This window comes from Engraulis encrasicolus, chromosome 14 (assembly GCF_034702125.1).
Source record: "Engraulis encrasicolus isolate BLACKSEA-1 chromosome 14, IST_EnEncr_1.0, whole genome shotgun sequence".
Classification (NCBI taxonomy): domain Eukaryota; kingdom Metazoa; phylum Chordata; class Actinopteri; order Clupeiformes; family Engraulidae; genus Engraulis; species Engraulis encrasicolus.
Window position 1 is genome coordinate 40,597,676 of NC_085870.1, and position 24,036 is coordinate 40,621,711.

The following is a 24,036-nucleotide window of genomic DNA, read 5'->3' on the forward strand; positions in this document are numbered from 1 at the left end:
GATTTTATCCATCCGGGGCCAGCTTTACAGAAAAAAAGGAATGTTACAAATAAGGCAGTTTTAGATTGAAATGTAAACAAGTCAACAAAAAGCATCAAGATGGAGATTAATAATTTTAGGCATGATCCATTCCAGTAAAAGGGCATATTAGAAGTGCAGTTGTGATATGGTTATAACATAGTAATAAACACCATATAAGCTGTTAATTCAGGCACATGCAAGGTCAAACAGAAGGTTAATCTGTAAGGTCAAGGTCAATGCTGTAAAAAGCACTTGATAGTTCAATTGTCAGTTTGGGTGGCAGACGCAGTGTATAGTTGTGAAATGAGGTGGTCTTCATAACAGAGACTCCAGCCCCACGCCTACTGTACTGGGGTGCATTTCTTGAAAGCGTAGTTGTTAGCAGTTAGCAACTTGGGTAGTTGCCAATGGGAAATTACATTGCAACCAACAAAGTAGCTAACATAGTTAGCAACACGCCTTGACATGCATGCATTATGTCTACGTAATGATAATGCTGAGGTGAAGCTACAATTGCTGATTCAAACAGCAGTTTAATGTGTTGAGCCATGCTGGTCCATGCTGTGACACATTACTGATGCGAGATGAACATACGATTGCTAGTTTCTGTTTGCTCTGAGCGGCCTTGCGGAGTCCTAAGAGCTTCTTCCAGGAGCTCTGGCCTCGAGATGGCACCGCCTTGTGGAAGGACAGCTAAATGACAACAGCGTGTTTGGGACGACATAAGATTTTTGAATAGTTTTATCATATTGATATAGTGATAATAGGCATCAAAATAATAATTATTATTATGATAGGGTAATTTGTGACTGGCCACAAAAAGCATGCTACATGTAATATATACTATTACTCAATGATCAGAAATGAATTATCAGACTAGCTTTCTGTGTTGGGCAGGAGGAACTTTGAGAGCTGAATGATCTGTTTTCTACTGCAGAATCTACTTAAATTCATTCAATGCGACAGATATCACCAGCCCTTGTAAAACTTACACTCTGCACTATCAGAATCTATGATTAGCTCAATATACCCCCGGCCTGTATTCTTGTGGCTAGCCACATTTATCCAAAGTGGGATTAGAAATCAATTCAGAGAACATACTGTATGAAATGGCAAAGGGTACCTTGTCCACGCCATCTTTGACCACGTCCACGTGTTCTGTGTCCACTCTCAGCGTGGATCCAGCAGGGGTGGTGGTGGTGGAGGTGATGGGGCTTTTCTCCACCGTGGCCTCCTCCTCCACAGCCTGCAGCCTCTCCAGCAGGGAGGCCCTCTCGGCCAGCAGGTAGGCCACCTGCTCGCTGGGGCTCAGGCCTCCCATCTCCTCCAGGCCGCCCTGGCACAGCAGCTCACACACCTCCTCCTTCTGGGCCTCTGGACAAGAGAGGGAAGGGAACTGCGTTAGCACTTAGGTGGAGCTAACAGCATTTTTTTTTTTGGGAGGGGGTGGGGAGTTATTAATTTTCAGACAGGACAGTGGGAGATGACAGAGAACGAGATGGGAGAGAGAGACGGGGAAGGACCGGGAAATGACCCGGGCCGGATAATCAAACCTGGGTCGCTCGCACAGCAGTCCAGTACCCAGCCATTAGAGCCATTGCTGAGCAGCTAACAGCCAAGTTGACCCTGTGGTTGACCCTAGGTGCTACAAAATATTCATTCAAGGAAGCGGTGGTGTACTGGGCTAATGCCCCTGATTTTGTGAGCCAGGTCGACACACAAGGGTGGTTATCTGCCTACATTACTAGCCTATTAATAACTGATGTCAGCATCCGCTTGCTTGTTCACAGAATTGTATAAGGTAGAAGTAGAAGTACTCTTACATATATAATAACACCACTGGTAGTATGATATTACAAAGTTGAACCATGTAATATCATACCAGTAGTATTGTAATTACATCGGTAAAAGTACTTTTAATTCTACTTTATACAACTCTGCTTGCTGAAGAGAAGATTTTACATGTTGTGCCTTTACATGTTGTGCCTGTAATGCTGTCTGTGGACTGTGTTGTCTCTAGTGTCTCGATGAGGTCAGGCTCTGACCTTTTTCTTGCAACAGTTGGTCCAGTTTGGTGTGTAGCTGCCTGTTCTGTTCCTGGACTTTGCTACTGATGGAGTTCTGCTTTACTGTCAAAGCCTGGAGGTAGCCCAACTTCTCCTTCACCTGGAGAGGGAGAGAGAGAGAGAGAGAGAGAGAGAGAGAGAGAGAGAGAGAGAGAGAGAGAGAGAGAGAGAGAGAGAGAGAGAGAGAGAGAGAGAGAGAGAGAGAGAGAGAGAGAGAGAGAGCACAGTCTTGTTTTTGGTCTCTGTGTTTAAGGCCCATGTACAGATTTTCTCATTCAGTAACATTTAGCATAAAATGCATTATGCATACTCAGTCTCAACCATCACATTACCCTGTATTTCTAACCATACTGCAATTTTGTGTAGCAGAAATTACAGGGTTGAACTCCCCATACTGATAAGTTATTGCTTAGGCAGAGGGTAGCGTCTCAGGAGCAGTTTGGGGTAAGATGCCTCGCTCAAAGGTGCATCAGCCATTGATGAAGTTACATGAGCTTACCCCCATCCTTCCTACAAACATATCTCAACTATGTCATTATTTAACTAAAATAAGAAAGTCCTGCAATCTACATAAATAAAGAGATGATCTGAATATAGATGTGCAGTGCAGTGTAGTGCATGTGCAGTGTAGGCATGACAAAGCTCATCAATTAATTTGACAGGTGGGAAAAAAGGGACCTTGGTCTGAAAAGGTCTACTACGTACATGCTAAGAAATTAAGACAGCTTGGTTTACTTAAACTGCATCCGCAGGACCTCCCTAACCGTACGATCACACCGCTGGTGTTGAATGCGTGGAGAGCGGCGGAAGTAATTGCCTTTTTATGGAAGAGCAGGCGGCAGAAGTGTCAAAAGCTGCAAATGCGTTTCTTGCACCGAGGGCGTCAAATGCGTTAAAATAGAAGTTGAACTCCAGCTAAAAATATGTAATGAGCTCGGCGCCAGCAGGAGTCTGTCAATGGAATGTTCACATTTTTCTGAACACAAGTTTCGGTTGGTCGCTCTTCCTGATCTAACGCTTCGTTTGCCGCGTTCAACGCGTCTGATCTGTGCTTTCCAGCAGCTTTCTAACTCTTTCAACGCCGGCTATGTGTCCACACGGTTCGAGAGCAGATTCAACACTCTTTAACGTCATCCTATTCTTTAAGTGTTGAATTAACACTCAACAATAAACAATAATACAACAACAACAATAATAATGTGTTTTTTTACAGTACCTGCAGGACCTCCCTGCCGTGGGCCTCCTGCAGGGCGCGTGCCTCCAGCCTGGAGGTGTTGAGGAGGCCCTGGGTGCGCAGGTGCAGCCTCCACAGGTGCAGCAGCCGCTCCAGCTGGTCCGCATCCGCACACAGGCCGTCCGCCACCAGGTGCCTGTCCAGCTCCTTCAGCTCCTGGTGGGGGAGAGAGGAGGAGGTTGGGGACAGCGGAGCCTTTAGTACAATCCTACTACTGGTAGTCTCTACTGTGTCTTGGATGGCTACAGTGTCTTACACAGTAATACTGTGTACTAGGTGCCTGTCCAGCTCCTTCTGCTCCTGGTGGGGGAAAGAGGACAAATTTGGGGACAGGAGTACAATCTTACTACTGGTAGTATCTACAGTATCTTATACTGCTACAGTGTCTTACTGTGTACTATACTGTGTACTCAGGGCTCTAAATTAACTTTTTCCACCACCAGCCAATTTGGCTAGTGGACATTTTTTCTTACCAGCCAAACAGAAGTTCAACAAGCCATTTTATTCTCTCGCCAAAATAAACTATGCTTTAGGCTAGTTTTTTTTTTTAATGATGGTCATTTTGTTCAACTATTTCTACAACACAGATACACCATAGGCCTGCATAAGCTACTATATGGGTCATTTCAGAATTGTGGGTACATTTCAGGTTTTGACAAAAGTAAAATAAAATGTTTTATTTCTGTGAAACTTTTTATCAATTCTCAAAGAACATACTTTCAATTGTACACTTCCAGTATTTGCCAAGCTTAAACATGTATGATTTTTATTATTTTATGTAAAAATCAGAGAACTATGGGTACATTCTGTCAACTCTGTTACGGGCAAATTAAGGTAAATATCAACTAAATGCAATAGCCTACATGGTAAAATCATGTGTTCCCTGACAGAGTATTTGTCCATATATCCATTTATTTAACTTTGAGTTTTCGATAAATATTCTTTTTTCAGGAGTTAAAACATTGAGACGTTTCACTGAAAAGTTGCCAAGAGTGTTTACATTTTCTCCATAAATAGCTTTAAAAATCTGTTAAATGCTTTGAAATTTCATGTAATGAGTTAGTTAGTTATGGCACTGCTTCTGTTGTATGTATTAACAAGAAAACATGTTTAATTATCTGTTTTTAAGCAAAAACAAACAACTTTTGTAACAGAGTTGACGGGACAAACATAACAGAGGTTGACACTGTCAAGCTCTGATATTGTGTTGCCAGATTTTTCTGACCATTTCCAGCCCAAACAGTGCTCAAAAACCTAAATTCTAAATTCTTCCCAATTTCAACAAAGTGTATTGATTTCTGAGGCAATACAAACATTTTTCTTAATCATTTTTACCCGCAGATGGCCATGCCAAGCAGCCCAATTGGGCGGGTAACCGCCCAATCTGGCAACACTGGCAAATTGTAACAGAGTTGACGATAACAGAGTTGATTTTTTTTCACTATTTTGTGATTTTACTCCATTTGCTATCTCTAACTAGATACCACACATCATAACTAAAGCCACACTTTAATGAAGTTTCATAGTAAAATTGATTTTAGAAAATTGAAAGAGAGATTTACTACAGAATCATAGTAACAGAGTTGACGCACAATAAATATACTCTTGGTGTGTTCTCAACATTTAGCACAAATTATTAGGAGAGACAGTTAAACATACCATAGTTCCCTTCCAAGGAAGTGAAGAAAAGGAAGTGACACCATTTGGTGCAGGTTACATGGTTTTATATAAATGCTATAGGTTATTTTTATGTTGTTTTATGCCAGACGTAACAGAGTTGACAAACCCCTGGGACAGGTAAAAAACATTTTTTTTAAATATCAAGATCAGCTGTGTTACAGGAAAAAAACATTCTCTGCAACAGAATATATTTATATTTATAGATTTATCATAAAAAATCTGCAAATTTTACAGAATTATGTTATGTTTATTCAAGTTGAACATGTGAATCTCTATAGTGGGACATGCGATTTTGATGATTTTGGGGGGTTTTGGAATCATTGAATGAATATTTAACAAATAAATTGTGCATAAAATGTACACCAAACATTGTGCTCAGTGAACATACAGTCTATTTAGTGATAATATTGAAAGTAAATTCTGAAAAGATTATTATAATTATTATTTTTTTGCGTGGGACACCAAATGTACCCGCAATTCTGAAATGGCCCACATACATACATAATAAGCATATTACAGGCTATATATTTTTTTCATTATTTTTTAACTTCTGCTTTATTTTTTACTTTCATTACTTAGGCATAATCAATTTGATTAGTTTTTGTTCAATTCCTCTGAAAACAGCTGAATCACATCACACAAGCCACTCACATAACAGACCTTTAACATAGGCCTACAGTAACCAAGCACACAGCAAAACCTCACATAGGCCTACGCACACCCCAAGGAAGGAGAAGAGATGAGAGGAGAGAGGAGGAGCTCTTCTCTACCATGCGCAACAAAATGACAAGAAGCCTAGTTTAACTGAAAGTAAATATTATCTCGGGAATATTCGCTTCCGTTGTTACTTCGACAGCTTCGTCGTTGGTTGCTTTTTTTTTCTTTCCGATGGCGTGGGCTTTCCAACTTAGTTGCGCCAGGACTCGGAACATTTCAGAAGACAACTGAACTGACAGCTACGGTCACACTACTCTGACAGTCAGCTCTCCTCCTCTGCCCTTGTCGCTATTTCGTTCCACAGCCACTCATTTTTTTAACGTCACTATTATTACGGTTACACCAACGCACAGAACCTTGCGCTAACCCCCGCCACATTCTCATCACTCGCACAAAACATAAGTCTACAGAACAGAAGTAGCTCTATGCATAATCTGCGTAACTCCTGTTATTGAAACGGCCAGGGCCTCGCTGCTTCAAAAATGCAGCCTGTTACAGCAATGTTCATATAGCAGTAGTGACGTTAAAAAGGTTGTAGCGAAAGCGACGAGAGCATAGGAGGAGAGCTGCCTGTCAGAATAGTGTGAGCGCAGTTTAGCTGACAGAATGTTTTCAATCCTGGCGCGCGCAACAGCATGGAGTTGCCGCTCGCTGCACTGGAAAGCCCACTGTGGGAGGCTACGTCGTGACGCTAGTGTCCATGGGTAATGTAGGAAATCTCGCCGTCTAACGTTCGTCAGAGCAGCGGTTTACCGTTCATAATTTACTGTACTCGGGAACTACTAGCCAAATTGGCGGGTAGGTATTTTTTTCTACTAGCCAAAATGAATTTTCACCCCTGTTTGGCGTGTTGGCGTGTGTTAATTTAGAGCCCTGGGTGTACTACTGTGTACTATACTGTGCATTAGGTGCCTGTCCAGCTCCTTCAGCTCCTGGTGAGGGAGAGAGGAGAAGGTTGGGGACAGGAGAGTACACTTTAATGAAAAATGCTACTTTTTCAGTCATAATGAATATTTAGAACAGGGTGTCTACAGGTTTGACCAAGTCAAAATTAAGACATTTTAAGACTTTTCAATACTATTTTCCAAATAAAATTAAGACCAACTCGCGGCGTTTACAGGTTTTAGCAAGTCAAAATTAAGACATTTTAAGACTTTTCAATACCATTTTCCAAATGAAATTAGGACCAACTCGCAAGATCATACACAGGTTCAAATGAAGCACAAAAACCAATTGGTTATTTACATTAATGTAGCCGTTTGAAAACACAAAACTATACACAATGAAACTTTACACTAAATAAAATTCAATAATGCGTTCTAAATTACACTACATGGCTACAACTCCCGATTTCCGTTGCGAAGTTCATAACATGCCTGATATAATCATTCCTCCCTAAATTAAGCTCCACAAATTTAAGACATTTGGGTTGAAAATTTAAGACAAAATAAGACTTTTCAAGGCCTTATTTGGCAAAAATGAAATTTAAGACTTTTTAAGACTTTTTAAGGACCCGCGGCCACCCTGTAGAATTTGATGGTGGCGGTATTTGTGGAAAAGGTAACATGTCTGAACGGCCAGCATGAATTCTGGAAATGAGCTAATAAAAATATTACTCAGTGCACCTTTAAGTACAAAACCCTCTAATCTCTACAAACTCATTTCAATGCGTGTTATGCTTCTATATACTTTGTATATGCATGTGAACAAAATGTCTGTTCAATATGTGCTCCACTTGTGTGATGTCGAATGACAGTTCAAGCTTTTATATGATTTCTTCACACGTAAAACCATGTTTGGTCTTCATCTATATTGAGGCCATTTAAAGCTCTACAGGCCCAGTCAAAGATGCAGCAAAGAGCAGGGGAGCCACACTTTATTTTACGTCAGTTTATTAATCCTATTGAGTATACGCTTTTTAACTTTTTGATGTGTATATACCCCCTTGCTGTTTGCACATTCCTTCAGCATAAAGGCCTACTTTTATAAGGACACTTAAATGCTATTTGTGTCCCCCCATTATTGTTCCTGCCCAGCCAGCGTTTCTTTTTTTACACAGCCAGTGCATTTTGGCCATTATGCAAGATGCCAGAGTAGTAGACACTATGAGTGGACTGTTGAATAGTTTGTCTCATCTTGTCTTGTCCTGTCTAGTATACAAATGTCATGTTAATATCTGGGTAAATGTGTAATGTAATCGTGTTGGACTCTGTTCCATACTACATGTCACAGACAAATAACAACGTGCCTTGCTTTCCTCACTGCTGACCCATGGGGGAGATAAAGTGTCTAACTTAGCTAACATTAAGACCTAAGTGATATTCACTGACAATTATAGACTAGGTCCAGTAGGCCTACATAACCACATAGAGGCATGTGTAACTAACGTGTAGTGTACGTTTCAAACATGCATGCCGTAATCAAAGACAGGTAAATAGCTTATTCTGTAAGAATCAAGAATCAAGTAACTGTATAATGAAGCAATGTCTGCTTTGGTAACAAAGCAAACTGTACTGTGACGATATTAGGGGCTGAAACTTTCAGAAGTGACCTACTGACAGGCTGGCACACTGATACAAACATCGCTGCAGAAGCAAGCTCACAAGGGTGCCAAATGGCCACTCAGGCATGTGTGCTATGCAGCTGTTTCTCTTGCTTGCAGTAGCCTAGCCTATGAACAAGATACATTCTTCTGATGTCTTTCTCTGTCCCATCCATTGATTGTAGGCCTATATTAGAACTAGAGATTTACTCAATTGGTCCCATCCTGACCCATATTGATGCATTAATCTAATAAAATTTGCTCAACGTCATCAGTCTGTGAGGCTACAGAAAGTTTCTCCAAGGGAATTAAAAACGTCTAACTTGAATGTTTACTAATCCAAAGCGCCTGTTCCCATCTCAAGACTTGGGGTCTAAAATATTGACTGCATGACCTGAGCTATAGCCAGAACAATGTAACATTTTTAATCCCGATAGTTTCTACATGATAAACAACTGTCAAAGTGTCTGGGTGATAATAACGCAGGGACGCTGACAATTTGGTGAAACTGTCCCAGTTTACTTACGTCCAGCATCATCTGGCGGGCCATGGTCCACTTGGAATGAGCGGATCCGAATCGAAGCCGATCTATTTCCACATAAAACTCCAGGTGTTACGATGCCATGCTAGGTCTCGATGATAAACGAAGTTAAAACAACTTGCGCCTTGAGAACAGCATTCTGATGCCTGATAATGAAACGCCACAAGCTAAACTTCAGCAAATGACCGCAAAACAACTTCGTTTCCTTGACTAGGCTACGGCATCATCTGAGTGTGTGTCACCGGCGTCTCAATCTTGTTTCTTTGGATGACATCCCACTACAAGATGCAGGACATGTGCTACTACTGGGCGATGCTTTGACACAAAACGAAAACACAGCACCCAACAGCCTCAAACTCCAAACTCCGCTCAGCTCAACTCAAACTCAAGTCCTGCTCCTGCCCTTTTCTTCGGATATTGTAACGATCCTTCCCTGCGACACTTTGTAAATCAGTTGCCTAACCCGTTACACCAGAGCCGTAGACGTTACATAGTAAACACGCGAAGATCTTGTGAAGCAAATGCAGCTTTCCGCTTGTAAGAAAACCCAAATCTCTGCCTGGAAACACGAAACTCTGTGAGGCTCACAGTAATTCCTCACATTTGGGGGTGGTCTGATCTGCATAAGCAGCAGGACGCTGCAATTGTCTCAAGTGGGAAACAGAAGAGAACGCTCAGCTGGCGAATAGGAAACAGAATAAGGTTCCTAGATGACTGACCAGTGTGATTACAACAACATATATCTTTCCCCCATTAATCATATCTGAGCTACACCAAGCATACCGTAGCCTACAGCTCAGTACAATAACTGAGACTGAGTCATACAGTAGTTCTTTAGTACATAGACCTAAATATTTGTACTGATGCACTCAGTAACCCATCATAAATATCATGTGCCATCAAAAGTTTGTGGTACAACAAGACAATACATTTCAAAGAAAGATATACATTTTAAAAATGACATTGGATGTTTGTCTACACATCCTGTGTTGCAAGCCCCAGGCTTTACAACTTGGGTTCTGTTCAGAACTGGGGGTTTACAGCCTCAGATGTTTTTTGGGGTGGTTGAGACAGAGAGGTGCCTAGTAGCGGAAATGGCTGTTGAATACTCCCGTTACAGCCAAGCCAACATTCCTCTACACCCCCTCACCCCCTTGAACTTCAGAGTTTTGGGGAACAGGGGGGTGAGGAAGAAAGGAAGAGGAGGAGGAAGAATAAGAGGAGGAGAAGGCACGATGGGAGTGGCTACTACCAGAAAAGGAGAAGGGAGAGGAGAAAAAAAGTGTCTGTGGTCCTGTGCCATTTGAAACTCCACTTACATTCTCTAGTCAAATGTTCATGGAGTATTAGAGAACTTTTGCTATTAGCGTGACTGAACAAGTCTATAAGGAATAGACATGCTATTTGACTTAAAAGTAGATAAAGCCACACGGCCAAGCACATTTCCTCCATTTATTTACAAAAACACCAGGTCACAGCAGACACATTTCAGCCTTAGACCATTGTCAGTGTGTATCCCTTCCTAAGCTACGACTGTTCAACTACTGCACTGTACTACTGTACTGTACTACTGTACAACATGTATAGAGTCTATCAAGCCACCAGTTGTCTGTTCACAAGCGTATCAATTGCCATTCATATTTACCCGCACTACCATACATTTAATTCATTATTATCATTTCCTTTTACATCCACAGGCTATTCCAACACAGCTTTTCCCAGATTTGCATGCAGCTAATGTGTGTGCCTTTTTCTTGCATTTACAGGGCTGTCAGTCTGCAAATTCCTTAAAGGTGCACTGTGTAGGGGGGGGGGATAAATGGCCTAAAAATCAAAATTTTGGAAAATGATTACGCCCACTTCAGGGATGGTGCATTGGGTCATTTGAGAGATATTTTGTATTGGAAGTTAGTACCCATCATGAAATAAACCCCCCACCCCACCCAAAAACTAAATCGAACATGTTTTTTGCCCTGTTTTACCCCTTTTAGCATTAAAGATACATATACATATCTTGAGAGAATACTTTGGTTCACCTGTCAGATGTTGCAATGTTCTAATGTGATAAGGTACATTTACAAATTACATTGTGGCTGCTGGTTGACTGCAAGCAAACCATTGAAATCCCCAAGCAGACAGCCATTTTCTATCAGTGAGGCGAGCTCAGCTGTGATTGAAGTAGGCAACACTATGTTTGGACGTTGGAAAAGTGCTGGGGAATCTGATAAGGTCTTTGACAAGGATACTACAAGGATATACAGTGCCATATACTAGAACAGGGGTGGGGAACCTATGTCTTGAGGCCGTTTTATGCGGCCCCCAACATAATTTCAATATTATGCAGCTTCATATGAACTGTGACATATTTTGTAAAGGAATCTTAGAAATTCCATTTGCAACACAATTCAGATATATTCAGGGGACCTAGAGAAGGTGGGGTCTGTTGTAAAGGTGGCTACAATATAGGCCTTAAGTGCAGGGGGAAATCCTGGTTTGCGTTCATAGTTACGGCCCTTGGAGGACTTTTACGGCCCTTGGAGCAATTCGAAGTGGCAATTTGAATGAAAAAGGTTCCCCACCCCTTTACAGGCAGCATAAGGCCAGCTCTACAGGTAATTGAGTCCTTAAGTCTGTCTCTAATTGTGGAAAAGCTTCAGGTGCATCATACGTATTCTGGTTTACTGGTATGCGAATCAACATATGCTGGTGAAATGTGGAAATATCCTATCTACTCCTTTCTGTGTAGGCAATGGAGTTAGACAAAGGCGACTCCTATCTCCAGCCTTGTTCAACCAATACATGGACAACCTCTCCAAACAACTGGGGAGGTGTAAGACAGCATGTCTGATAGGAAACACTGTTTTAAACCCATTTGATATATGCAGATGATCTGGTTTATGTCCCCCAGCACTGTTGGGTTTCAGCAACTCCTGAATGTGTGCTCTGAGCATGGGTTTGAGTTTGATGTACAGTATAATGCAAAAATAGTGCTGTGTTGATATATAAAGCCAAGGAAGATTATAAAGTTCTAACGTTTTATCTGCCAGGGCAATCAATATGTGTATCAAGCAGTACAAAATATCTTGGGCACATTATCACTGAGCAGTTGGGATATGATGCTATAGCCAGAGATGAGTGTTGCATGTCCAAGCAAATATGTTAGTAAGGTAAGTTAGTTCTGATGATGTGAAAGTAAACTTCCTTACTGTACTCCTATGTATGCAGTCCCATTATGGGTCAGCTACAAAAAAGACCCTGCGTAAATTCCAAGTAGCATAATGAAGTAACTTAGTATAATGATTGCTTGACTATATTGCTGAAAGTTGCAGTGCTAGTTAAATAATTTGTGACTCAGGACTAAGTACTTCACAGGCTCTCTTTAAGAAATTGATGTTTAAGTTCATTCGTCGTCTGGAAAGCTGTCTCAAAACTGTATTATAAGGATTCTCACAAGCCCCAGATGCAGCTCTGTCAGATATCAATCATGTATGTGGAAGCATTGGAATGGCTGCCTCTTAAGACTGTCATGACTGATGGTATTTTGTACATGCTTATGCAAGATTTCTCCCCCCTCTCTCCTTCTTTTGATGTCTATTTTCATGTATGGAGAATTCAGGGCAATTGGGCCACTTTTTTGCAAGTGAATGGCCCAAAGTCGCCCAATTTACCTGAATTCACCAATGTTCTATGTCCTCTTATTGGGCCTAGAGCCTGCAATATATATTGGCAGACTGTAAGTGTAGTGAATGCATACAAAGGGCAGAACAGCTTAAAAACTCTGTTTTTGTGTTCTTTTTTAATTTTAAAGAGGGGGTGGGGGTTATTTTTAAGATACAGAGTCACCTTGAGGTGTACCATTTCTTCTATTAATAGTGTTAATTAAAAATCAAATGGATTTGAAAGCATTTATGCAACGGTATATAAGCAAACAGTAAAAATAGCTTATGCATACCAGGCGGAATGGGCAGAAAATGCCACTTTTGGGTTCTTTTTTTCATTTTCAAGGGGTGGGGGGTTATTTTCAAGATACAGAGTTACTTTTGGTGTCAAAGTTCTTGTATTTATAGTGTTAATCATGTCCCAAATGGGCGTGTTGAAATTTTGAACTTGATGATTATCCCCCCCCCCCCTAACTGTGTGATATTTTAGTAGTTTATTTCCAGAATGCATGCAAATGTCAATCACAAATGTTACTTTGTTCATGAGTACTTACCGTCACCATCAAATTCTGAGTATTCATCATGACTGGGAAAATTGACAGACATAGACTCTCTATACTTTAGGTGTGGACATAGACAATTAGACATAGACAGTATTTACATACATTCCACCGAGAGTACCTACACAATACCCATACATATAAAGTGCAAGATTGGGCAACAGCAGACATACATAGAACTTATATTAAGAGGTGTGCCTATTGAGAAAATGGGGATCTTCTCCATGTACGCCATTTGGAATGTCCAGAAATAGGCATTATTAGCATATTTAACTTACTGTATTTTCGCCATACTGGTCCCTATTAGTTTATTATTATGTAGCAAACATTTATGATTAAGATTTGGCAGTAGGCAGCACAGTTTCAATGAGCAGCAGCATAGTTTCTGACCTCTTGTGGTGTAGACGTGTTAGTGCAGGCATCCCAGAATTTTGTTTTTATCCCTTTCTGGTGGTGCCACTCATACAGGTCTGTGTGGTGCCACTCGTATGAATGGGAGCCCCTCTTGGCTGTACTCTGACTCTCACCTCCTCCTTGAGGGCCTCCACGGTGCTCCTGTGGCGGTGCTCATGCTCCTCCAGGAGCAGTTGGGCCTCATCACAGCGTCTCTGTAGCTGCTCTGTGGACTCCTGGAGCAGGCGCACCTCAACATGCATCTGCGGCTACCTCCGCTGATCCTGACAGTAATGTTTACCCCTAACGAAATTGAATATAAAACAATTAATTAGACGTGGTTACTGGATATAGTTCACCTTGCTATGATATTGTAATAATGGGCAAAAAACCATCAACACCTAGATCCTTCAGCTAATATGCCTGATTAGCACTCGTAGGCCATTTGTCTATTTCTGACTTCAGGACAGTGTACTTTAACCTAAACAGTTTTGGTGCCTAAGTACTACACAGACCTTTGTGTTGTGAAAAATCAAGCTATTGCAGAATACTTCGTCTAGATAAGAACTACGTGTGACAGTTGGCTCTGGTCTGGGTTCATGGGATCGCCTCTCCTTAGCACATGCCACAAACTAGCTTAAGCGCTAGGCTATTCCAGTAGCCTACATTTCGTGGACTTGAAACAAACGTATATTTAATTTACTATTAATAATCGTCACAACGTGTAAGTAATTATTATAATTAGAAATACGAAACTAAATAGACTGGAATATACACACCTGCGTTCAATATGTTGAAATCCTAACCACATTTCGGAAGATAGCCTACTGTAAAATCATCTGTAAACAAACTGTTGAATTTCTGAAAGTACGGAATTACAGAGGTCAAACAGTGCAGCATGTTATGCGTTACATAATTTTGCACTGAACCAACATAAAAACTTTCTGGCATCAATACATAATCCTCTTAATCAGTGGTGTAGTGGGGCATTTTAAAGTGGGGGTACGCGATTTTTAATGTCATCAAATAATTAGGCAACTTATCATGTCAAACCCTCCAACTATTAATCTACCGTCATTGCTTGAGAAGTGGGTGGATAGGCCTACTGCAGAGTGCGGAGTTGGCCTACCCCCGCGGAGGCCTACCGCGCTCATTAGGCTACACCCCTGCTCTTAATCCTTAAAAACTGCAGAAGTTAACTTTATTGAACTTTATTATGTGATTGACGAATTCCTATTGATTCCTATGGAACAGCCATTGCTTTACTTGAGCAGGCATCAGTGCTCAATGGCACAGTTATTTTTCTTACTAGGCCTATCACCGACACCTCCAATTTCCAGCCGGATTGCAGGCAACTGATAAGGCACTGATTCTTGAGAAAGTGGCTAAAACATGTCCCAGCAATAAAGTGCTAATTCTGTTGAAAGTCAACTATATTGTCATGAACAAAATGAACCCAGGTAATGGCCAAGGGGTCTGTTACATAAATGTGCAGTCGTTTGAAATATTTAAGCGTAATTTTATTACTTTCATGGCTATAAATCTGCCCACACCCTGTAAAAACGGCTGCCCCGAGGACAGACATCATCAATTCAATTGACTTAAAATACAAAAATCGCTGATGGAATTGAATAATATCACCATGATGTGGAAGACCATATTGAAGTGGTTCTACAGATATGCACATAGTGTGTGTAAAACAATGTTTACTATTCTTTTCTGATTGCTCAAAATCTGTCCAACATATTCATCACCACCGTCAGATTTTTTTTAAAGACAATAAAATCAGGTATGCACAAGGTCATTGTCATTACTGAGGACCCCTTTTCAAACCTTTAACTCTACTGCAGACTTCACCATCACTGAAGCTCCTGTAAGTTTACCATTTCCTCCTCAATTTGATAATATTTTTGGACACTGGCACTGTCCCAAGCATAAACTGACAACACCGTCGGGGGATTTAATGGTATTATATTACATTAATGTAATTAATATATACTTTTTCAGAAGCGGTATGAGGCACCTAAGAAACAGAGCAAAAATGAAATGGCTAATGTGAACAAACAATGCATAATATGTAAAAGAGTGTTCTTTTTGTCTCACACCGTCAGATGCCACATTTTCAAGGATCAGTGACCTACTTCCTAGAGAATCTAACTAATGAAGAAAAAACACATGCACAAACATACTGTGCACACACAAAAATAAAGTGTTTATGCAAGATGCCATTGACTTGAGAGGGCTATTTATTTCGCTAAATGTAGGTAATAATTAGGCCACTTTCACCACCCTCTGATTACTGTCACCACCGTCAGTTCTTAAGTCACCACCGTAAGAAGGAGTGTTGGATATTTTAAATGAATGTGCTTTCAATTTTTTCTTTAGGAGTTGTTGAATTATTAAAGTAATAGCAACTTTAAGCCTACACGAATATTTGCGAAATGACAAAAAATTGTTTGTTCTATTTAGGCATTAAGTAAGCATTGTATGACGGTACATATAGTAAAATTAGAACACATGAAACAGTATTAAAATAGGACAAAAGTGAATTTTCAACATTTAAAGGCATATCTGTGAACCAAAAAATACACATAATCACTTAAAAACTCCAGATACATATGCAACCAAATCAATACAATTTTAATTGCTTTTAATTGTGTCTGACGGTGTTGACATAAAAGAGGGTATGATCGGAGAAAAGCCTGATTTCTGAAAAAAAATACAAAATGGGGAGATTGGCCTTGTGCATTTCTGAAAAGCCAAGACCTTAGTCAACAAGGATATACCATAATGTTTTGTAATTCACTTAGGTTTTTTCTCTCAACATTACAACCTGTTTTAGCCACTTTCTCAAGAATCAGTGAAAAACATACATGTAGTCATACAGTATCAGTTCAAAACAACTTCCAAAACAACTGGCACCTAGACCTGGGTTCCCATGGCCTTCATTGCCCCCAATGGAGGGTAATTTCACTAATTTTCTATTGCTTCACACACAATGGACACAATTGGAGGCCTGTCTGATTGCATGTATGCCAGAAACAGCTTCCCTTTGAGATAACAAGCACAGAGCGGATGGCCTATGGGACCTGCAGTTGACATCCTGTGCCACTCTACTCTTGCAGAATGGAGCAAAACATGGTTATATGTTGTAGATGTGCAGCAGCCAGTAATTCAGTGTGTTTACAATCTCTGCAGGCTATTGGGGAGTAGTGGGGCTCTGTTTGGGTTTGAGGGCCATACAACTATCGCACACTTTCTAAGTAAAGGGGAGGGGACGGGAGGGCCGAGAGGGGTGCCTGGCTGGAGGAAATGGGCAGAGGAAAAACTCCCGCTCTAACCAAGCCTGCATTCCTCCTCCTGACGACTCTTTTCCCAAACCTCAGAGTGAGGGAGAGAGGAGGAGGAGGCGGAGGAGGAGGAGGAGAGAGCAAGGAAAAAAAGAGGAGAGGGGAGTGGTCGTTGCCAGGAAAGAACAGGGGCAATAGGGAAGGAGAAAGAGACACCCACATTGAGAGAGACCGAAACAACCAGTGAGTGTGTTTATCTCCCAGCTGACATTTGCTGTGCTTTGGAAGTAAAGTTGTCCGAGAAGGTAAGCTCCCTTTTTTTGTAAAGCTCTTTGCTGTTTGTCATGTCCATGAAAGTATCAGAGTAATTCAGATGTCAGCTTTGGTCGATGGCTTACTGTAGATCCAGTTTAGTCTGATGAGTGTCAGGATGTTTACTGATGGATGGGCAGATAGACACATGCAGCATTACCCGCTTCCAGGAGGTCGTTCCAGAGGTTACTGTGCGTAGTACTATCCCATCAAGTTGAAATGTTTCCGTTTGTCAGAACCTTGAGCTACATACTTTTACAACTTTTCTTTTCACGGGTGTTAAAATGATAAAGTATAAAACTGCATACCGGTAATGGTGTTTGGTATAGGCCTAAGGTAATGATTCTTAAAATCTCTAAACTAGTTTTGTTTTGTTTCTGTATGTAGGCTAATAGTAATATATACCAGCCTAAACAATATTTCACATAACTTAAGCAGCGTGCTTCTCTTTTTATTACTTTTTTAGTTAGTGTAGTCTAGACCTGATAGGTTACTATTTCCATTCAAACACATTTGAATTTCCCTCAGAACCGTTACTTTAATTGAAAACAGACAGAGAAAACACAGATACACATGCAAGCATTCATTCTAAATGGCCATTACTGAGTCACGCCCCTCACCGGTTGAGCTAAAGCAGGTTGGAAATAGCATAGGCCTGATGTTTGTATACAGTTCTGTTTACCCTTGTAACAGTGGCTGTGGAAAAGGGGAGCCTTTTTGGAGTCTTTCTCTGGGTTGGGTTCTCTCGAGTGCTTACCAATTTCGGACTGCAACCACCCAGATCTAAAATCTGATGTTGTGACTGTTGGCCCGGCCCAGCCTAGCCCAACATCACGTCTGTGTGAAAAGGGCGTAATCAAAATATGGGGACCGGCCCATGAATGAGTGTGCTGTTCACTACACACCGCTGATGAATGACATCAGTCTCTGAATTTACCCTGCAGAAATTTGGCATTGAGGTCTGTTTTTATTGTGCTTTTCACAGGTGTACAAAATAGAAGAAGTACTCTTACTGAACAGTAAAATAATAGAGTAGAGAAAGTTACTCTACTCTTACTGATGTAATCACAACAATAGTACACAATCTTACCTAATGTACACATCAGTTATTCCACTGTGTCTAATGAGATACCATAGATACACTGTAAAAGTACTTCTCCTTTTACTTTTATACACATCAGTTGCTTTTTAACCTTAAATAATAAACACTATGACTGGGTCAATGTTTTGTGACCATGAAACTAATACAAATGTTCTCTTTAAAAGATTGAAACGCTGGCTTTTAAATCATACTCTCCCTCTGAGTGAGTAACTTGATCATCAGCTGACATGCCAGGTGCCACACAACTATGCCAAGGCAGAGTTATAGCAGTATGGATTCTATTAGTTTGACTTGATCTTGTGCCCATTTCATGGTACACTGTACAGTCTCCACAGTTTCAGATGTTCGTCAAAAAAGAAAGGATGCCATGAAACCAAGTGAAAACAGGCAAAAAAGAAGAAACAAATTACTAACTAAAGAAAGAAAATTCCAATGTCTGGAATAGCCATAAACAGAGCAGTAGTTGTTTATACAGTGCTGTAAAAAATGACTGATGTAAGTCATTCTTCAGAGGCTGCTGCTGGCAGGGTAACAGCCCCAGCTAATTACCTTGGTAACGGCCCCATCTAATTGCTGTGGTCGATAGGGGTCACAGAGAGACACACAGATAAACAGCTAGCTGGACATGGAGAGGAATGCAATGAAAGACGCTATACATATTATTCTCTCATGAGAGAGAGAGAGAGAGAGAGAGAGAGAGAGAGAGAGAGAGAGAGAGACAGACAGACAGACAGACAGACAGACAGACAGACAGACAGACAGACAGACAGCTAGAGAGACACAGCAAGTGAGAGGGACAGGGAGAGAGAGAGAGACAGAGAAAGAAACCTAGTGTAAGGTAAAGAGTTGTAAAGCTTAGAATATGCACTATGAGAATCTATGTTTAATGCAATATGCCCCCTGGCGCTTGTCTTGTGGCTATACTCACAGTTGTGCTGTGTGTCTGAATTGTTGATGGTCTTGATGGTCAGTTCGTCCAATTATTATTATTATTTTCCCAACAGGATGGCTCTCCTGCTGCTGTTTGTGATTGTGCTGCACTTGGTCACGTTGGCCATGCTCTTCATAGCCACCATGGAGAAGGTAAACTCACACCATCAGACCTCACAGCTGTCTGTTGCATGACCTAGGCTTCTACAATTAGAAGTGGTAACACTTCATTTTAAGGTTCTCATGTTAGCCACTAATATATGCCTGACTGTCTGAATAAGTGACATATAAGACATGTGTTGAGCAAAATCAATCATTTGTTAGGTTTGTTTGCACAAATGTCTTCTTCACTGCCAATAAGTCCTTTATTATTGATATAATCATAATAAGGAACTACTGGTAGTAGACCCTTAACATATATATTGTAAGTCACTTATACAGACAGTAATTAGGCACGTATTAGTAACTAACATGATGCCTTAAAAGTATACTGTTGTGTATTGCTCTTACTGCATTGTACTGTGGACTGTACACAGGCTACATTCTGAGCATATGCTTGCAAGCCCACACCATGACATCCTCAAAGCTGTGTACATGCATTGTACTCAAATGACTACTGTTAATGTACACAGTATACTGTATATTATTTACAGCACTGTCACAGTACTGACCTATATGCAGGCTACACCCCCATGCTCCATTTCAAGTTGAACCTAAATACTTAGCCGAAGTGCTAGAATTGTTTCCAGCTATTTGTGGGACATCCCATTGCCTTGTTATGGGAACTTAGGTTGTGGCATCATAGTGTGGTAATAATAGCCCAAATGCTAAACATTTTTTCTCAGCGCATTTTCACAGCTCTCGTTGGCACCAGGGAAAAAAACATCAGGCTGGTGTTTGTTCTGCTTAACATGTCTGTTTGCATTTCTGTTTCAGTCGTGGTGGGCATGGGGAGACATTGAGACGTCAGACCTCTGGCACAAATGCATGTTTGACAACACTACAGAGACCTGGCTGTGTTCTTCTAGTAATAGTGAGAGTGGTAAGTGGTGAGACCTCCGCAGACCTATGTATATATTTACATAAACATTCCCGCACATTTCCCAGGGAACTATGGGATACACTCTGCCAAATGTCTCTACTAGTGCTATTTGACTGAAATGAAGTCTGCCGTGCCTATCTCCCTCCAGTGGTAAACTTTGGCAGCGCAAAAATACAAACAAATGCACACATGCACGCACGAGCGTGCGCGCGCGTGCGCACGCACGCACGCACGCACGCACGCACGCACGCACGCACGCACGCACGCACGCACGCACGCACGCACGCACGCACACACACACACACACACACACACGTATAAAAAACTAATACTGTACTTACAAAGCAAGGCCACCAGAGGGTGTAGTTAACTCGCCATGATGCATTCCAGTTGATGAAGTGACAGTATGCATACTTAGGTAGGCAAGCCTGACCTTACTAGAGGCTGTGTGAAGTGAAATGTAAATTCCCTATAATCAGATACAGTTGAACAAAAATTATCAACAAAATTATTCATACCTTTGGCAGTTTATGGCATTTCAAATGCCCCTGGACAATGACAGTCCATCAGTTGTACATGAAGGTGGACAAACGGTTCTCCACACAACTGAGAAAAAGTCCAAATCTGCTGAGGGTATCAATAACTTTATTGTTACAGAAACGGTAGCTGTCTTTAGAAGCCTCCAGGCAGAAACTAAATATCTCTACCGTAGCCTTTTTGTTCAGATCAGCCGTCCATTCACACTTTGCTGAAAAGACTCTACTACGTCATAACAACATTGTTATGACATGAGTAAGGGCCTTAAGTAACAGAGTAGGACTCGGGTCATTCCAATTTTTGTGACAGTAAGGTTATAACAAAGGCTCTGCACAAAGGGGTTAATTGCTGTAAATAAGTTGCCTGGCTACCACCTGGCCTAATCACACGTGAGATTAGTCTTTCAGAGCAAAACGATTGGGTAGAGCTTAAGGCTGTATGGGAGTTCCCAGGCTAGTAAATGAGCCTCTAGGCCTACTGCAACGATCATATTTGCTGAATAGCAGAACGCAAGATTTTTTTGTCTAATCTTTTGCTGTGTGTTCCACAACCCGCCCTGGCTTCCTGTTCCTGTTCCCTGTGCCCTTGGCCTTCCTACCCAGACTGGCTGCAGGCGGTGCAGGCCCTCATGATCCTTGGTGTGGTCTTCTCCTCCATTTCCTTCCTCATCTTCCTGGGTCAGCTCTTCACCATGTCCAAAGGAGGCCTCTTCTATCTCACTGGCCTGAGCCAAATAGGGGCAGGTATGTGCTGGAAAGAAAAAAAGATACACCATTCAGAACTCTTTATACTGTAGTAATAATAATATTATTATTATTAATAATAATAATAATAATAAGTATATTATGCAACATTATTTGTGTAATTGTGCAATCTGCATGCCATTTGTTTTATACTTGAAAATGTTTATAATAATTAGTGAGGCCAGCAGTTTGTTCACTTTGTGCTACCCCTTGTTGTTCCCCCAGGCATGTCGGTGTTTGCCGCCGCTCTGATCTTCACGTTCCAGCACAAGGACATCCTCCAGGACAACCGTGAGCCTACGCTGGGCCACTTTGGCTACTGCTTCATCATGGCCTGGGCCTGCGTGCCCCTGCTGATGCTGAGCGGCGTACTGTACGTCCACCTCAGGAAGCGAGCCTGACCAGCAACAACAGTAGCTACCACCTACATGTACAGTAACAAACTGGTGCGTGGGGGGGCCAGGGGCAGACAAACTAGGATTGAGGCCTTGGTTAAACATACTGTATGCTGATGTTTTTTTTTTTTAAATCCGTTTACATATAAACACATGTGGATTAAAAAAAAAACATTGTGACAGTTGCATTTTAGAAATCTCCCCCTAAAACAATACTCATATACAGTAGGTGTAAACAGGGTTTGAGAAAGTAAAAGTCCTGCCAAATATTCCTTCTATCTGTGCTCCTAACACAAGTGGGGTCTATACTACAAAGCTGGTTCAGGATAAGTTAAGGTTAAGTTAAGAGGTAAATCATCTAATACAATAGCTTTTCTTAAGAAGGTGAGGACTCCAGGCCCTTCTATTAGATGATTTATCTCTTAACTTAACCTTAACTTATCCTGAACCAGCTTTGTAGTATAGGCCGTTTAACTAATTATCTCATCACCTTGGCTTATGGGGTTAGTAATTAGGATCAGATGGTTAATTAAGTTTTTCTGGAGCTGATATGTGGCATGGTTTTTACTCTCTGAACCTGGGATGTCTGCCCTTGGTAGGGGGATATGTTGGGATGGATAGTCTGAAGTTAGCTGCCTATGCAATACATTTTGTTGTGTTAATTCAACATGTAGAGAGTTGGATTCAACATGCATACTGCAGTGTTGATTCTACACACTAGGTGGCGAATTAACTCTGCAACATGTGACATGTGAACTGTAGGGCATGATGTCATGGTGCAGTAAGTACGTTTTATCGTTATCTTTTTGTCTGTCTTTATATTAAGCTCACAATCTGGGTGATTTTCCAGCGAAAGGCAGTGTTTCCCTTTCATATCTTTTCAAAGGCATAAATGACCATTTTCTCTTATTGCATGGAGACATTAGATAACTATGGCCAACCAAAGGTTAAGTTATAATATTCTCTTTGTTGGGCTTTAACCATGGATGTTGTCATTGTCTGATGGCAGCAGGCTGCTAACCACATGTAGCCACTTGTAGTCACAAGTCTGGTCTCTGTTTAATTTATTGCATCGTCGTTGCATGGCTTTATATTATTATTTAGAAGCATCATCATCCATAATTGACTTTAATTAAAGGGGTATGCCACTATTTTGGGGCTTAATACAGTTAAAATCGTTGGCCGGGGTTTATAAATGTGATAAAGTGTCTTATTTTTCATGTTAAGCGTTGTCTTGCTTTAAGACAAGTTAAAAGAGGGAGTATGTAGCTAAGCTAGTGAAAGTCAATGGATCCGTGTAGCATGTAGCACTTTACCACCTTTATAAACCCTGGCCAACGATTTTAACTGTATTAAGCACCAAAATAGTGGCATACCCCTTTAAGACCTATTTCATACACAGTCAACAGTTCTGCTGTCTGTACCTTTACCAAAATCATATTGTTATTATAGCCAGAAAAGCATCAAAACTTACTTACTGCACCTTCTGCTAGCTGTGAGCACACAGACTGAGTTCTCCAAGTATTTCCAAATGTGCCAATAGAAAAGTGTAGGAAGACTTTTTTTATTATGCTTAATGTGATGCAGAGAATACAAAAGAGAAGTTTGTTTACTGTCCCCCTTCCTCTCTTTTGCATGCGAAGGGAAACATTTTATTACTTTTATTACGACTACTAATAGAAGCACTTAGATCAATATATATTTTCTATTTTCTAATAAACACAAAGTAAAAATGAAAATGTGTTGACTGCGGTTTGTCATCACCCCCTCCCACCACACACACACACACACACACACACACACACACACACACACACACACACACACACACACACACACACACACACACACACACACACACACACACACACACACACACACACGATAAACAGTAAACAGCAGTCACATGCCTTTAGTTTTTTATTTATAAAGCTCTCTAAAATGAAACTATTTGAGACTTGTTGTCACACAGTAAATGTTGCAGTGTGGATTCCATACTTTCAGAGTGGGGTCAAATACCTAGCCTGGTCCTGACCATCCCATAATACCATTTCATTTCGTATTCATGGTCTGGAGGTTGTTTGATCTGATGCGATTGCAGGAAATGGGAAGGAAATTTTCGGAAAAATCAGGATAAGTTGTTTAACAGACATGTCTGACGTCTATCTTTGGTCATGTAGGACCGTTTAACAGACATGTCTGACAGAACATCCTACTGTAGTATAAAATTACAACTTAGGACCATTTGTCAGAACACCGGCCAAATCCTACC

General features: G+C 41.0%; 2 protein-coding genes across 3 annotated transcripts in view; one reads left to right on the forward strand and one right to left on the reverse strand.

The window, feature by feature from the left end:
* si:dkey-264d12.5 (centrosome-associated protein CEP250) overlaps positions 1 to 14,275 on the reverse strand; it is a 38,673-nt gene extending 24,398 nt beyond the window's left edge. Inside the window, exons 1-6 of one of the 2 annotated variants that reach the window (XM_063215748.1) lie at positions 14,193 to 14,275; positions 13,548 to 13,716; positions 3,304 to 3,477; positions 2,067 to 2,187; positions 1,145 to 1,395; positions 616 to 714 (exon numbers count right to left, since the gene is read on the reverse strand). In XM_063215748.1, the coding sequence (XP_063071818.1) occupies positions 616 to 714; positions 1,145 to 1,395; positions 2,067 to 2,187; positions 3,304 to 3,477; positions 13,548 to 13,676 (774 nt within the window). In that variant the 5' untranslated portion in view covers positions 13,677 to 13,716; positions 14,193 to 14,275. The remainder of the gene's footprint in view (positions 1 to 615; positions 715 to 1,144; positions 1,396 to 2,066; positions 2,188 to 3,303; positions 3,478 to 13,547; positions 13,717 to 14,192) is intronic. The other variant, XM_063215749.1, reaches the window with a different exon arrangement.
* Positions 14,276 to 16,898: 2,623 nt separating this feature from the next.
* emp3a (epithelial membrane protein 3a (MAM blood group)) lies at positions 16,899 to 23,493 on the forward strand. The gene is made up of 5 exons (XM_063216523.1): positions 16,899 to 17,008; positions 19,122 to 19,200; positions 19,984 to 20,089; positions 21,229 to 21,369; positions 21,595 to 23,493. Exons 2-5 carry the CDS (start codon positions 19,123 to 19,125, stop codon positions 21,768 to 21,770), a joined length of 501 nt encoding a protein of 166 aa, XP_063072593.1. The 5' UTR covers positions 16,899 to 17,008; position 19,122; the 3' UTR covers positions 21,771 to 23,493.
* Positions 23,494 to 24,036: the final 543 nt, after the last annotated feature.